The sequence below is a fragment of the Bubalus kerabau genome, chromosome 19 (assembly GCF_029407905.1).
Source record: "Bubalus kerabau isolate K-KA32 ecotype Philippines breed swamp buffalo chromosome 19, PCC_UOA_SB_1v2, whole genome shotgun sequence".
NCBI classification, from domain to species: domain Eukaryota; kingdom Metazoa; phylum Chordata; class Mammalia; order Artiodactyla; family Bovidae; genus Bubalus; species Bubalus kerabau.
The window spans coordinates 22554934-22569211 of record NC_073642.1 but is presented as its reverse complement, the minus strand read 5'-3'; the positions used below and the strand labels follow the sequence as shown (position 1 = coordinate 22569211).

At 41.0% G+C, this 14278-nt stretch overlaps 1 protein-coding gene across 5 annotated transcripts in view; it reads left to right on the top strand.

Moving 5' to 3' along the window:
- BLM (BLM RecQ like helicase) overlaps positions 1–14278 on the top strand; it is a 92034-nt gene that overhangs the window by 34458 nt on the left and 43298 nt on the right. For 4 of the 5 annotated variants that reach the window (XM_055556765.1, XM_055556763.1, XM_055556764.1 and 1 more), the window contains 7 exons: positions 1584–1716; positions 2644–3347; positions 5303–5494; positions 6925–7043; positions 7983–8096; positions 10911–11009; positions 11229–11377. In XM_055556765.1, coding sequence (XP_055412740.1) covers positions 1584–1716; positions 2644–3347; positions 5303–5494; positions 6925–7043; positions 7983–8096; positions 10911–11009; positions 11229–11377 — 1510 coding nt within the window. Of the gene's footprint in view, positions 1–1151; positions 1283–1583; positions 1717–2643; positions 3348–5302; positions 5495–6924; positions 7044–7982; positions 8097–10910; positions 11010–11228; positions 11378–14278 lie in introns of those variants that run through there. The other variant, XM_055556766.1, reaches the window with a different exon arrangement.

Sequence of the window (14278 nt, the reverse complement as noted above, 5' to 3'; positions counted from 1 at the left end):
GAGATGGCTGTTGTATTTTTATGAACTCTTGCAAACTCTGTAATTGTTTCCTCTTTTTCTTAGAGCTCACAAAGCAGCCATTTGATAACATGTTCTAGAATTTTGCCTTGAATTAACTTTAAGAACACCAGCCTGTAGCTTTTGGCATCCCTTTAGAATTTTTTTGAAAATTAGAACAATGTTTGACTGTCTTCACTCTCCCTTCAACTCTCCTATTAACTAGACGCCTCATGTATCAGTGAGACTTTCTTTTGCAGGTTTCCTTTGTACTCTGAGGTGTAATCTGTCTAGACAAAGAGACTTGAGCTCCTTTCCAATAACTGTATCTCTGAGCCTGTCTTGGTTTTCATTTCCTTTGGACTGTTGTTTATCCTCCTCTTTCCAATCCAATGCCCGTTCTCCTTCCAGAGAAAACAGATGTCAAACAGGAGCCCAGTGAGTGCACTTGAACCACTTCATACTTCAGGACCCTGTTTACGTCAGTCGCTAGTGAAAGTCCTCACTCCCACGTCGTTTTCACATGGACATGCGGGTCCCCTCATCGGGGTCGTGTCCACACCCCCATGCTCATCTGTCCTCGCTTCCTCTCCTTAGACCCTTCAGCTGGCTCCCTCGCTCAATAACTTCCCAGCAGCCGCCTCCTTTTCTCTGATTGTCTCTGAGAATACTGTTGCCTCTGTAGCTGCCTAAACTGTTTATTTCACCTGAACACCTTAGGCCCCAGGGGTCGGTAGGCATGTTTCTTGCTTCCCATTGCTCCCCTAACCCATTGTTTTTCCTTTGCTTCATCTAAAGCCACCCCTCCTCTATCTATTTCTTAGTTATACAGCTGAAGTGTGAAAGTGTGGAGTGGGCTGCCTGGATCCATGTGTCCGTACAGGTGTTAGCAGGCATCTCTCTCTCACACCTGCCTCTCATGTCTCCCCATCTCAATCCTCTGTTTCCCTCCGTCTCTGTTTTCTGCTTTCCCTTATGTTGGCCTTATTTTCAAGCTTGTATTTTCCCTCAGGGTGGCAGAGTTGGCCACCTGCAGCCAGTCCAGCTTGTTGAAGAGAGAGGTCCTCTTTTCCAGTCAGTCAAAAAACTCTCAGATCTGATTCTCATTGAACTGCCTCGCGTCCATGCCCACTGAGGAGGTGGGGGTGGGGTGGAGGGTGGGCGTGGTCTCCAAAAGGGAAGTGTAAGTGCCGTGCTGTCAGGAAGCTCTGGTTGGCAGGCAGACGAGAGCAACAAGTGGAGCTCTTACCTGTCCAAACTGTATGATGTATTCTGTGTGGGCACGGTGAGATTTACATCTGAAAAAGTAAAAAAAAAAAAATCATAAAACTTTTCTATCTTACCGCAACCTTGGTTACCTTATAATAAGAATTAGCAGGAAATGAAACGATAGCAGTTTTTAGCTCTCATGATACAGATTAGAGCCAGTCTGATTTCAGATGATTTCAGAGGCAGATAACGGGAGAATATATTATTGTTCAGAATCCTGTTTTTAAACTACTTCAGGTGTTACATGCAGGGCTTTCAAGATTTTAAGTCTTTTTTTGTTGGTGGTGAAAAATATTCATAGCATAATTACTTTACAGCTAGACAGACAAGTTTACAGCAGCAGCTTATCCGTGTGATGGACCGAATCTGTAAATTAGTTGATGCTGTTCCTGATGATGAGCTGAAAGCTTTGGATTGTGGGAACGAGCTGCTCCAGCAGCGGGACATAAGGTATCTTGACTTTTCTCCTTCTGGATCTGATTGCGTTTCCACCGACATTGTAAGTGTCAAACATACAGGGCAAGATTTCCAGGCATTCTGCCCCACAAATTGTGTAGCATACTTATCACTGTCATTTTTTTTTTTAATTCTATGATTGGAATATAGTTGATTTACAATGTTATGTTAGTTTCAGGTATACCAAAAAAATGACTTAGTTATACATATACATGTATCTATTCTTTTTCAGATTCTTTTCCCAAATACGTTATTTTTGGGCTTCCCAAAAATACAGGGCTTCCCAGGTAAAGAACCTGCTTGCCAATGCAGGAGACGTAAGAGACATGGGTTCAATCCCTGGATCGGGAAGATCCCCTGGAGGAAGAAATGGCAGCCCACTCCAATATTCTTGCCTGGAAAATTCCATGGACAGAGGAGCCTACTGGGCTACAGTCCATGGGTTCTCAAAAAGTCAGACATGCCTGAGCAACTGAGCACACACATATGTTGTTACAGAGTATTGAGCAGAGTTTCCTGTGCTCTACATTATGTCTTAATTTACTTTTTCAAACTGTTCCTTTAGCATTTGTATTCAGATTTTTAAGGTTGGAAATATTTTGCCAGTTTGGCATGAAAACTAAATATAAACTTGTGTGTACCCTACCATTGCCAGCCTGTTGTTGTTTAGTTGCTAAGTAATGTCTGAATCTTTGCAACCCTATGGACTGTAGCCCACCAGGCTCCTCTGTCCATGGGATTCTCCAGGCAGGACTACTGGAGGAGGTTACCATTTCCTCCTCCAGGGGATCTTCCCCACCCAGGGATCGCACTTGTATCTCCTGCACTGGCAGGCGGATTCTTCATCACTGAGCTACCAGGAAAGCCCACACCATTGCCAACTACTCATTGTTAATTTGGCATCCTGTGTTCTCTCTTCAGAAGGAAACTCCTAGCTGAAGCGGATTTTGATCCCAGTGATGCCAGTGTTCTTAGCGCCATGTGGGGGTGTAGGCCTGATCCCCTGGAGAGCCCTTTGGAGGACTCGGCCTCTGTTTCCTTACCTTACGCGTTTCGGAAGGGTGACTCCTGTCCTGCAGGGAATGCTGTGAAGGAGTTCACTCTTCCACACCTCCCCTCAAATTCCATGTCCACCCGGGAACATTTACTGACTCCTCCCCTAGGAAAGACGGGAGTCTCAGCCACCACAAAGAGTCCCTTTGAAAGACCGCTATTCAGTTCCCATTTACAGAAGTCCTTTGTAAGTAGCAACTGGGCTGAAACACCGAGGGCAGAGAAAAGAAATGAAAGCCCTGATTTCCCAGGAAATGTTCTCACAAGCACGGCTGTGAAAGATCAGAATAAACATACCACCTCCATAAATGACTTGGAAAGAGAGCTCCAGGCTGCTTGCGAGATTGACAATTTTGACATAGATGACTTTGACGATGATGATGATGACTGGGAAAATCTGATGCAAAATTTAGCAGCCAGCAAATCTTCCACAGCTGCCTACCCACCCATTAAGGAAGGTCGACCAGTTAAATCAGTGTCAGAAAGACCCTCTTCCGCCAAGACAGACTGCCTTCCAGGGGCATCTACCACTCAAAATAAAAACTTCTCAGAGTCAATTCCGAATTACCCTGGTAAGTTTACAATAAATGGAATGCTTATATTTTCTCTGACAACAAAACTGTCCAAAATAGGAATTGTACAAGAGAAACCATAGCAAATCATCATTGCCTGAGAATGACATTGTTTCTATGCAAATTTCTGCTGATAATATGAATTACAAATCACAATTTCAGAAGCAAGTTGCTCTTTTGTCTGGGTACCAGCTGTAGTTTTATAAAATGTGTAATTATAACCTATTGTAGTAAAGCTCTAAAAGTCGTTACAAATGTGCTTTGCCTTTAACATTTTTTAGTCCCTAACAATAAAGCTCATGAGGGCCAAGTTTTAACAATTTGGGGGATGGATAAAAAGCAAAGCTGAATTTATATGTTTAAAATGTCGTTGTGTGTATTTTTAGAATCCTGGATTGATAAGAAATGATGTTTATAAAGCAGTGGAACAGGTTTTATGTCAAAATACTAAAATTTACAGCAACCTAAGAAACCTAAGAATTCAGAAATTTCTTTAGTCAGTCAAATCATTTTTTTGGTCTAGGATCATTTTAATCCACTCAGCAAATATTTCCTGAGTGGCCACCATGTGCTATGCTCAGGTCCTAGTGATAGATGGATAACAAAGAGTTCCTGCCTGCTTGGAGCTCACAGTTTAGTGAGAGAACTTTTTGGAATAGTGAAATTAGCCATTGTAAAGGCTGCAGAGAAAAGCCAAAATTGATTTTAAAACCTTTCATTGACCTTATAAAGTTATCAAAAGGTGTTTTTTTTTTTTTTTTAAGTTTATATATGTATGGTGTAAAGTGCATTCCTCCCTATTTTTGCCATTGATGACTTAATCCCACAGAGGTTGTTCTTGGAGCTATGCTGTTGACCTTTAAAATAACCATTAATGGATTTATTTCTATGTCATGTTTGAGTGTGTCATGCCTGGTGTTCGCAGTTATCTTTGAGACAGTTGAGGGCTGGGGTGAGAGGAACTGCCAGAGCTGGAGTGAGCACTTTTTGCACTCTGTGGGCACCCACCCAGAGTTGCGACAGCGAGGGGGCGGAAGAGGGGGCAGAGGCGAGTGGCATGATGGAGGGAGAGTCATAGGGAGCTAGGATAACTCTGAGCTTTCAGGCCCGGTGACTGAGAAAGCTGTGACACCGTGAACAGAAAGAGAAGTCAGGAGGCAGAGGCAGATTTGGAGCAGAGCTGAGGAGGGCTATTTTAAGGCTTGCTGAGCTTCAAGTGTTGGGAAGTCATTCAGGTGGAAGTATCTTGCAGAGAGTTGGAGGTGCATGCAGCCCTGGGACTTAGGAGGGTGTCAGTCTAGTCTTGAGAAAGAGATCTGGGCATTCTGTGCACATCAGTGATGTTTAAGGTCAAAGAACTAGGAAAATTCCGAAAAAGAATGTCTGCTGAGCCCAGTCCCAAGTGTCAGAGACTCCCAAATTTCAGGGACAGATGGAAATGGAGCCAGGAAAAGGAAGTTAAAGTGAGTAGAAAACCCAGGACTGTCTTTTTTTTTTTTTTTTTTTTTAATATGTATGTATGTATTTGACTGTTCCATGTACATGCATTGCATGGGGGTCTTAGTACCACATGCAAACTCTTAGTTGAGGCATGTGGGATCTAGTTCCCTGAGCAGGGATAGAACCCCGACCCCCTGCATTGGGAGCACAGGGTCTTAGCCACTGGAACACCAGGGAAGTCCCCCCATGATTGTCTTGAAGTTCAAAAGAGAAGGAGGAGAGAATATATAGGAGGGGTAGGTGCTGTAAAAAAAAGTCAAGGAAAGATTTGAACTTGGCCCTTAGGAAGTCTCTGGTGGCCTTGACACTGGGCAGCAAGGAAACCCTGATAAACAGGTAAAGAAAGGTGTGCTGTAGCAAACCCTGCACCAGTGATTCTGCAGGGCAGTGGGTTCAAATGCTAAAGCTTATTGGTTACAATAACGCCCTGATTTCTCTTAACATTATTTTCTTAGACAAGATGGAGCAGAATGTAGCATCCAGAAATCCGAAACATGAGCGTTTCCAGAGTCTTAATTTTCCTCATACAAAAGAAATGATGAAGATTTTTCATAAGAAATTTGGCCTGCATAATTTTAGAACTAATCAGCTAGAGGCGATCAATGCTGCACTGCTTGGCGAAGACTGTTTTATTTTAATGCCCACTGGTATGTATTTTTAGATATGAATTGGCAGGAATCCATTGGCAGATGTTAAATGAAAGCCCTTTAATAGAAATAAAAAGAACACCTACACCATATTTCTATCATTTAGGGGCCTCTGATCCTCCCATGCCACAGTTGGGAAAGTATATTATTTCATATCCTCTGTTCTGGTTGTTGACATGATAGCATTTATTGCCCTTTAAGATCCTCACCTCAAAGCTCATTGTGTTGAATTGATCAAGGATTTTCCTTTGGGAATTTTTCTTTTTTTCTAGTCTACATTAGCCTGGAACAAGAACAAAAAAATTACTGTCAGAGACCACAACCACTTCTGGCAGTTTATTTGGCACTACCTCGTGTGGCCTGGTGGTTGAAATCATCGGCTCTGGAGTGATGCCCTGGGCTCAAAGCACAGCTCTGCCACTTATTAACGGTGTGGCTGTGAGCAAGGCACTTCATCCCCCAAACCCAGGCTCCTCCTTTGTGCAGTGGGAATTATACCAAAGCACCCCCTTCACAGAGTGTCATGAGGATTAAGTGAAAAGCCTGGGACATAGTTCTTTCTTGTCTTCAGTTTTGAAGAGATCCAAGACTTTTCATTGTGCTGTTAAAGTGTATAACAGCTGTTGAGTGATTGATTTACAGTCATCCAAATAAGAACATTAAATTAGCCATTAGGATAAGAAGCAGGGGAACATTGTAAATCACCTATGCTTCAATTAATGAAAAGAAAGCAAGCGGCAATGTGGGAAGTTGGGGTTTCATTACTGGACTAGTCTCCCTCTGCCTCTTACTTGCCTTAGTTGTGGCCTCCAGCAATCAGTTGTCGCCATCGTCACTAATAGCATTGACTGGGCATCTGAATTTTCTCAGACTGATCTTACATTTTAGATGCTGTTGGTTTGTTTAGTCAGCAGCTTTCCATACTTTTACTGCCGTTCAGTGTGTGTCTTCTGTTTTGACTCCAGTTTGGCGCTGCAAAACTAAAGCTGGAGAGGGAGGGCCCTGGCGTCCTCACCCAGCAGTCTGAGGCATTGGCAGTTCAGTGGTGGAATCCTCACCCTCCTCATCCAGCAGTTTTCATTCAAGGCCTTCCAAGACCCTCTAGGGTTTCAAGGGGGCATTTTTCAGGGTATCCTCAAGCAGACTTTTAAAGTATTTCTGATGCATTTAAGTTTCCTGCCCTGATGCTTGCTTTTGCTGTCATGTATACCTATGTAAGATTGTCCTAAAGATAATTTTTATGCATTTAAGTTGCCCACATACTTTGGCTCATTCAAATATGGCGTATTTTGGCACTGTGGAGAATATCACTTGGTGTCCTATTAGTTACTTTAAATTTTATATATCATTTGCATTGTACATTTTGCCTTCATGCTCTCAACATAGAACTTGACGGATTTTTTTTTTTTTTTTTTGGTCATTTCCTTTAGGAGGTGGTAAAAGCCTGTGTTACCAGCTTCCTGCCTGTGTTTCTCCTGGGGTCACAATTGTCATTTCCCCTTTGAGATCACTTATAGTAGATCAAGTCCAAAAGCTGACTTCCTTGGATGTAAGTTAAAACACTGCCAATTATAATAAAAATACTAAGAATAGCATAACTTAAAAACAGTTATATTTTAGTACTCTGGGTAACCTTTTTTATTAAATAGTTCATGAACTATATGACTAAAGCACAGCAGTTATATTAGGTTGTTACATTTAAGTACAAGTCTTTGGGAGTTCTGGTACAGATGACTTTCTAGAGTTCAATCTGGTTTTACTCTGGAAGAACACATTTTAGTATGAACCTTTAACCTGTATTGCTGATGTAAATTTGTTTTTTCTAATATGGAAGAATTTCTTTTTATACTACTGTCAGATCAGCTTAGTTCTCACTACCTTAATATCTTAAAATGCACACACATGTGCATGCCTACACACGTATGTCCTTTTTCCTCCTGGCTGAGGTTAAGAAAAGTTTATGAATGCCGTCTATTAAATCCTACATACTGTGACCAAACAGAACTCTTCTCAGGGTTATGCACCATCACCCCTCAACAAGACCACTGCTTTGATTTTTCTTTCCAAAGATGATGTCTCAGTACAGAAATGGTGGCCATTGTTCAGCCATTCGTGAGGTTGTGGTCCTTTTAGTGTCGTGGTGCATTAAAACCCAAAAGATGCATTTACTTGAAAAAATAATATGGCCATACATTAGAATTGGAATCTCTTAGATGATGAATTCACATTTATCTTCCTTACAAATCTGAAGAGCTAAGAAAGTAAAGAAACAGGGAAAAAGAAAAGGAAATAAACAGTGGGAAGACTATTTGACTTACAGTTAACAAGGGTTTTTAAAAAATATGTACTGATTATTATGTTGAGATTCTCTTTTCCTTTGACAGGTTTGATATGTGACTTATAAAATATTTATAAAACCTAAAGATAAATGTAAGCTTGAGTCAGATTAATGTGTAAAATTTAAATTGTTTACTACTTTTATGCTCAGATCCCAGCTACATATCTGACAGGTGATAAGACGGACTCAGAAGCTACAAGTATTTACCTCCAGTTATCAAAAAAAGACCCAATTATAAAACTTCTGTATGTTACACCAGAGAAGGTTTGTATTTCTATCATTATTTTAAAATATGATATTACAGCTATTTTAGAAAAACAACCCAGTTCTCCTTTACCAAGTAAGGAAATACCGAGTCTTTCCCTCCCTTGTTTCTCTCCTTTAATTCTCACATAGAATATTACACACTAGTCATCAAAGGTACGGAGGTCTTTGCTTCCATCAAGTGGTCCTCTGTGATACCAGCTAGGGGTCCTACAGTTTAACTCAATTCTGACACTACATACCCAGAGATAGTGTCAGACCCCACAGGTTAAGGGCTCAGTCCCTCGAGATTACCACCCTGCTCCAGGTGCCAAGCCACAGGTTACCCACAACTTCCGTCTGACTTAGCTGCAAATATGAGGTTCCTGTGACCTCCTGCTTGAATTCAGTGACTTGCAAGAGCAGCTCACAGAACTCAGGGAGACACTTAGCTACATTCACCAGTTTATTGAAGGCTGTGGTAAAGGCCTTCAGATAAACAGCCAGATGAAGAGGTATATGAGGCGGGTCCTAAGCACAGGAGCTTCTGTCCCTGTGGAGTTGGGGTGTGTCAGCCCCAAGCACGTGGATGTGTTTGCCAACCTAGAACTTCTCTGAACCCCATACTTTTGGAATTTTATGGTGGCCTCCTCACATAGGTATGATCAATTATAGTCTCCATTTCTACATTGACTCCCTTCTCTGGAGGATGGGAGTAGGACTCAAAATCCAAAGCTTTTAATCCTAGTCTTTCTAGTGACCAGTTCCCACCCAGGAGCCCAACCAGAGTCGCCTCAATAGGACCAAAGGTGCTCCCAGTGCTCTTGTTGTTCAGTCGCTCAGTCATATCCAACTCTCTGTGACCCCATGGACTGTAGCCCGCAGGCTCCTCTGTCCATGGCATTTTCCCAGGCAAGAGTACTGGAGTGGGTTGCCATTTATCCTCCTCCAGGAGATCTTCCTGACCCAGGAATCAAACCTCTGTCTCCTGAATTGTAGATGGATTCTTTACCACTGAGCCACCAGGGGAGCCCCTGGTGCTCTAATCACTTAAGAATTTACAAGGGTTTCAGGAACCCTATTCCAGGAACTGGGAGCAGGGACCAGTATATTTTTTCTGTTATCTCATTAAAGCCCACTAAAACACATGTTTTTAAATTTTTGACATAATTTCTGATGCGTGTAGTGTAAGAATTCCTCTATAACTTCCACTGAGAAACCCACATGGTAACGTTTTATTGTAACTGCTCTATTATTCTTTCTCTGTTTTTCCCTTAAACATTTCAGAGTAAGTTGCAGACATGATATCTTTTCAACCCTAAATACTTCATTGCATGTCCTAAAAACAAGGAATTCTCAGTACAATTAACAAAACTGGAAAATATTAATTGCTACAATACTGTTACTTTATGAAACCTTATTCTAATTTCACTAGTTGTCCCAATAATATCCTTTATAGCAAAATAAATTCCTAGATTATCCATTTTCTTCATGTCTGTTTAAACAATTTCTGTCTTTCATGATCTTGACAGTTGAGTGAAAACCAGTTGTTTTGTGGACTGTCACACAATTTGATTTTATATTTCCTCTTGATTAGATTTGCATTGTTCATTTTGGGGGGAATATCACAGAAGTGGTGATATGTTCTCAGTGCAGCCTATCAGGAGGCATTTGATGTCAATTCATTCTATTACTGGTATTGTTAACTTCGATCATTTGGTTAATATGGTGTCTGCCAGATTTCTCCACTGTAAAATTACTTTTTTTTTGTTAATTATTCATTACAAGAATAAATGTGATTTTTTTTGTAATTGTAGATCTCTTATTGTGGAATATTCTGAAACTGTGTACATATCCTATGTCTGGTGAGACTTTGACTTGAGTTTTATTGTCCCCACCAGTTATTGTAGTGAGTGCCAAGTGATGATTCTTCTAATTTAATTGGTATTCTCCTGTAAGGACAACCTTTTCATTTTACCCACATATTTATTTATATCAATATGAAATCATGAATTCTTAAGTTAATCAGTGGGTTATAATTGGTTACCATTGTGTGTTTTGATGTTTTAATTGTTCTAGGTTTGGCCAGTGGAAAAGCTCCATCACACTGGCTTCTGTGTCCTTCCAACATGTCTGTCAAGACATGGGTGCCAGATATGGTCACTGCTACTGGGATGTCATTGTTTCTAGACCCAGTTATGGACTGAGCTATGAAATATACATACATACAGGCTTGTACGTACCAGCCATGCATATACAGGCTTCCCAGGTAGCACAGTGATAAAGAATCCACCTGCCAGTGTAGGAGACATGAGACGCAGGTTCGATCTCTGGGTCTCGAAGATCTCCTGAATGAGGAAATGGCAACCCACTCCAGTATTCTTGCCTGGAAAATCCCATGGACAGAGGAGCCTGGTGGTCTACAGTCCATGGGGTCACAGAGTTGGACTCGACTGAGCATGCACACATGTGTGTATATATTGTACATATGTTTGTATATGATTCCCCCAAACAACATGCACACATGTAACACATGTCTGTAACCCTGTCACCAGTATAAACCTGTGGTGGCTCCCAGATACACTGAGGCAGAAAAATTGTTTTAGAAGCACTGACCTAATACATAACTGTTTGCTAAATGTGGGTGAACATTCTAGAATGTCTCATCTGCTATTTTCTATTACTTTTTCTAATTCAGTTCGTAGATTGAAATCAGAACCAGTTTTATGTGGTTTTAATGCAACTTAAGTCACAGTGGAACTTAAAGACAACCAGATTCTTACGGTGATGTGTTCAAATGGTTTTAAATGTCTGACTGACATACTTCCCGTCTAGGTCTGTGCGAGTAACAGGCTGATCTCTACTCTGGAGAATCTGTATGAGAGGAAGCTCTTGGCACGTTTTGTCATTGATGAAGCGCACTGTGTGAGTCAGGTAAGTACCATTCTCTACGTCTTGACATACCAGTAAATACATACCGCCAACAGTATCTAGATTTTGAGTGCCGAGAGAAAAAATATTGATTGAATTATTCTGCTATGTCACTGAAGAATAATGTGGTTCTTAATATGTGTATTAAGTGTATGCTGTAAATAAAGAAGATCCGAGTCGTCTGAAAAGCAGTAGTGGTTTTTGTTTTTTTTTCCCAACTAGTGGGGACATGATTTTCGTCCAGATTACAAAAGAATGAATATTCTTCGCCAGAAGTTCCCTTCTGTTCCAGTGATGGCTCTCACTGCCACGGCCAACCCCCGGGTACAGAAGGACATACTCACTCAGCTGAAGATTCTCAGGCCTCAGGTGTAAGTTGTCAAAAGTTATTCATTTTAAAACCTGGGGGCCATGGTTCCCCGATTGTTGCACAATAGGATCATTTGTGGAGTCTTCAAAAATCCCAGTGCCTGGGGTGCATGCGTGCTAAGTCACTTCAGTCGTCTCCAACTCTTTGCAACCCTATGGCTTGTGGCCTGCCAAGCTCCTCTGTCTGTGGGACTCCCCAGGCAAGAGTACTGGAGTGGGCAGCCATTTCCATCTCCAAGGTGTATTTCCATCTCTAATGCCAATTACATCAGGATTTGAGGAGCTGGGAGCCAGTATGTATTGTTGTTGTATTAAAAAAAAATTTTTTTTAATTCTCAGGTGATTCCAATGTGCAGCAGAATTTGGGAACCAAGACCCTGGGGCTTTTATTCAATCACTGAAATTAAAACTCTCATCCCAGTACCAATTTTGGAAGTAGGGATAAAGTGTGTGCCATACCTGTTAAACCTTAGGATGGTCTCAGAAATAAATTAGCTTTTATTTATCCAATTTTGGCTCCTGTGTATTCTAGAACAGGGGACCCCAACCCGGGGTCGCAGACTGCTACTGGACTGTGGCCTGTTAGGAACTAACAGGCTGCACAGCAGGAGGTGAGCCGTGGGCAAGTGAGCAAAGCTTCATCTGTATTTACAGCCTCTCCCCATCGCTCCCTTTACCTTCTGGGCTCCACCCGCTGTCAGACCAGCGGCAGCATCATAAATGTAATGTGCTTGAATCCTGAAACCATCCCCGCCCCCCAGCTCCTGTGGAAAAATGGTCTTCCAGTCGTCTTTTCTGGCACAGTCCCTGGCGCCAGAAAAGTTGGGTGGGGACTGCTGTCGTAGAGTGTATATAATGAAAGGGACAGACGATACTGCTTTGTCATTTTCCTCTGAAGTCCCAACTATATCCAGGATGTTGAAAACAGTCCAGAAAGTGTATGTAGCAGCTTTTCTTTTACTTTGTTTTCATCTCAACAGCAAAGTGCTTCTGCTTGCCACCATTTGACCATAACTGTTCAATAACAAAAACTTCTATAAGAAAATATCCCCAGTATAGGTTGCACTGAGTTGTTTTGTACTTCTGTATGACTTTGTCAAGACAAGTACATTCTCTGACAGGTTCCATTTACTCAGCAAACATTTACTTAAACAGCTGTTGTCTACCAAGGTTAATGTATTTTTTCCTTCTGATTTATTAGTGGGTGCTTTGAGATTGAGGAATATCTGAGGGAATAATGGCTGCTAATGTATTGGGGTGAATTTTTAAAGCTTGGCTCACTTGGAAATAAAGAAAATAAGCTGGCTCTATAAATATTATGATCAGTAAAGACAACAGCAGCATTTTGGTGGGTTATCAAAACTCTTTAAGTGCCATATGTGGGGACGGATGTGAAGGTGGTATTAGTCACTCAGTCATGTCCGACTCCTTGTAATTCCATGGACTATAGCCAGCCAGGCTCCTCTGTCCTTGAAATTCTCCAGGTAAGAATACTGGAGTGGTGCTCGCTTCGGCAGCACATATACTAAAAAAAAAAAAAAAAACAAAGAATACTGGAGTGGGTAGCATTCCCTTCTCCAGGGGATCTTCCCAACCCAAGGATCAAACCTAGGTCTCCTGCATAGCAGGCAGATTCTTCACCATCTGAGCCACGAGAGAAGCCCTAGTGTGAAGGGGTTTGAGATTAAGATAGCTTCAGAGACCTTTTGCAGATTAAACTGGCATTCATAAGCCCAAGAATTTTAGAGTCTTCAGAATTTTGTGCAGGTAGTCACAAAAACTGGAATGCAATATTTTAATTTCACTTGCAGAGGAGTGTTTATAAAATTTGGGAGAGAAAAAGATTGTTTCTTCCATAACTGATTTATATTACAACATTTTATATTTAAGATGTCTTGTAAGTTTAGGTTCTAGTGAAGAACCCACATGCTGGAAATTTGTTTCTGCAAGTCTTCCACTGGTTTAAAAAATCCTTTTTAAAAAATAGGCAGTGTTTTTAGCATTTTTCCATCAATAGATATCAGATGCAATCTACTATTCTTTTAAATCAGTAATATTAATTACCAAATGTCCGTAATTAAGAGAAGTGATACAAATTCAATTCACCTTTTGAATAGCTTTTTGGAAGTATCGAATCTGTGTTTTTTGAGTAAGCATTGCACATATAGGCTCAGAGGTAGACACCTCTAATATGTCCTCCCAAGGATGTGGGGGGGATATCTTGGAAAAGTCATGGATTGTACATTCCCTGAGTCTAGCATGTGGTGCCCTGTGTATACGTGGCACTCGGTAAGAATGAATAAATGAAACGTATGGAAGAATTTTGGTAAATGTGGGTAAAATATGAAAATTTGGGCAGGTCTGTTACTCCTTTAATATATTTGGTGCTTCTATATTTGGGAGAATTTAAATCCCTGAGTTGAAAGTAAAAGATTTTAACCAACAATTTCTGTTACTTTTATTTTTTATCTTCTTTTCTGTCCATAGACCCCTTGTTTGGATTAAATTTCCCCACTGCTGTGGTGTCATGGCCCTAGTGAAGACAGGTGCCCCTAGGGTTGAAGCCACGGTCCCTGTTCTTCTCTCCTCCTGCCAGTCTGTGATAACATTCTTTGTCTTTGGGAAATATGAGGATGGAAATAAAATAGATTGGCTTTATCCCTTTTCTTCAGGGCGTTATAATATGAACCGAGAAAGAAAAATAACAGTTAGACATTTATGCAGTTAATGTAACAAAGAATACTGTTTCTCTGTCAATTTCCCCATAGAATTTTACCCTAAGGTAATGTATTTTTATGCATGAAGTCTTATTGCTTACTCTGTCATATTTACCTGAAAGAAAAACATATATATAAATTAATTGTTTTTTTTTAATTTCCTATAGTAAAATTTTCTTCCTAACT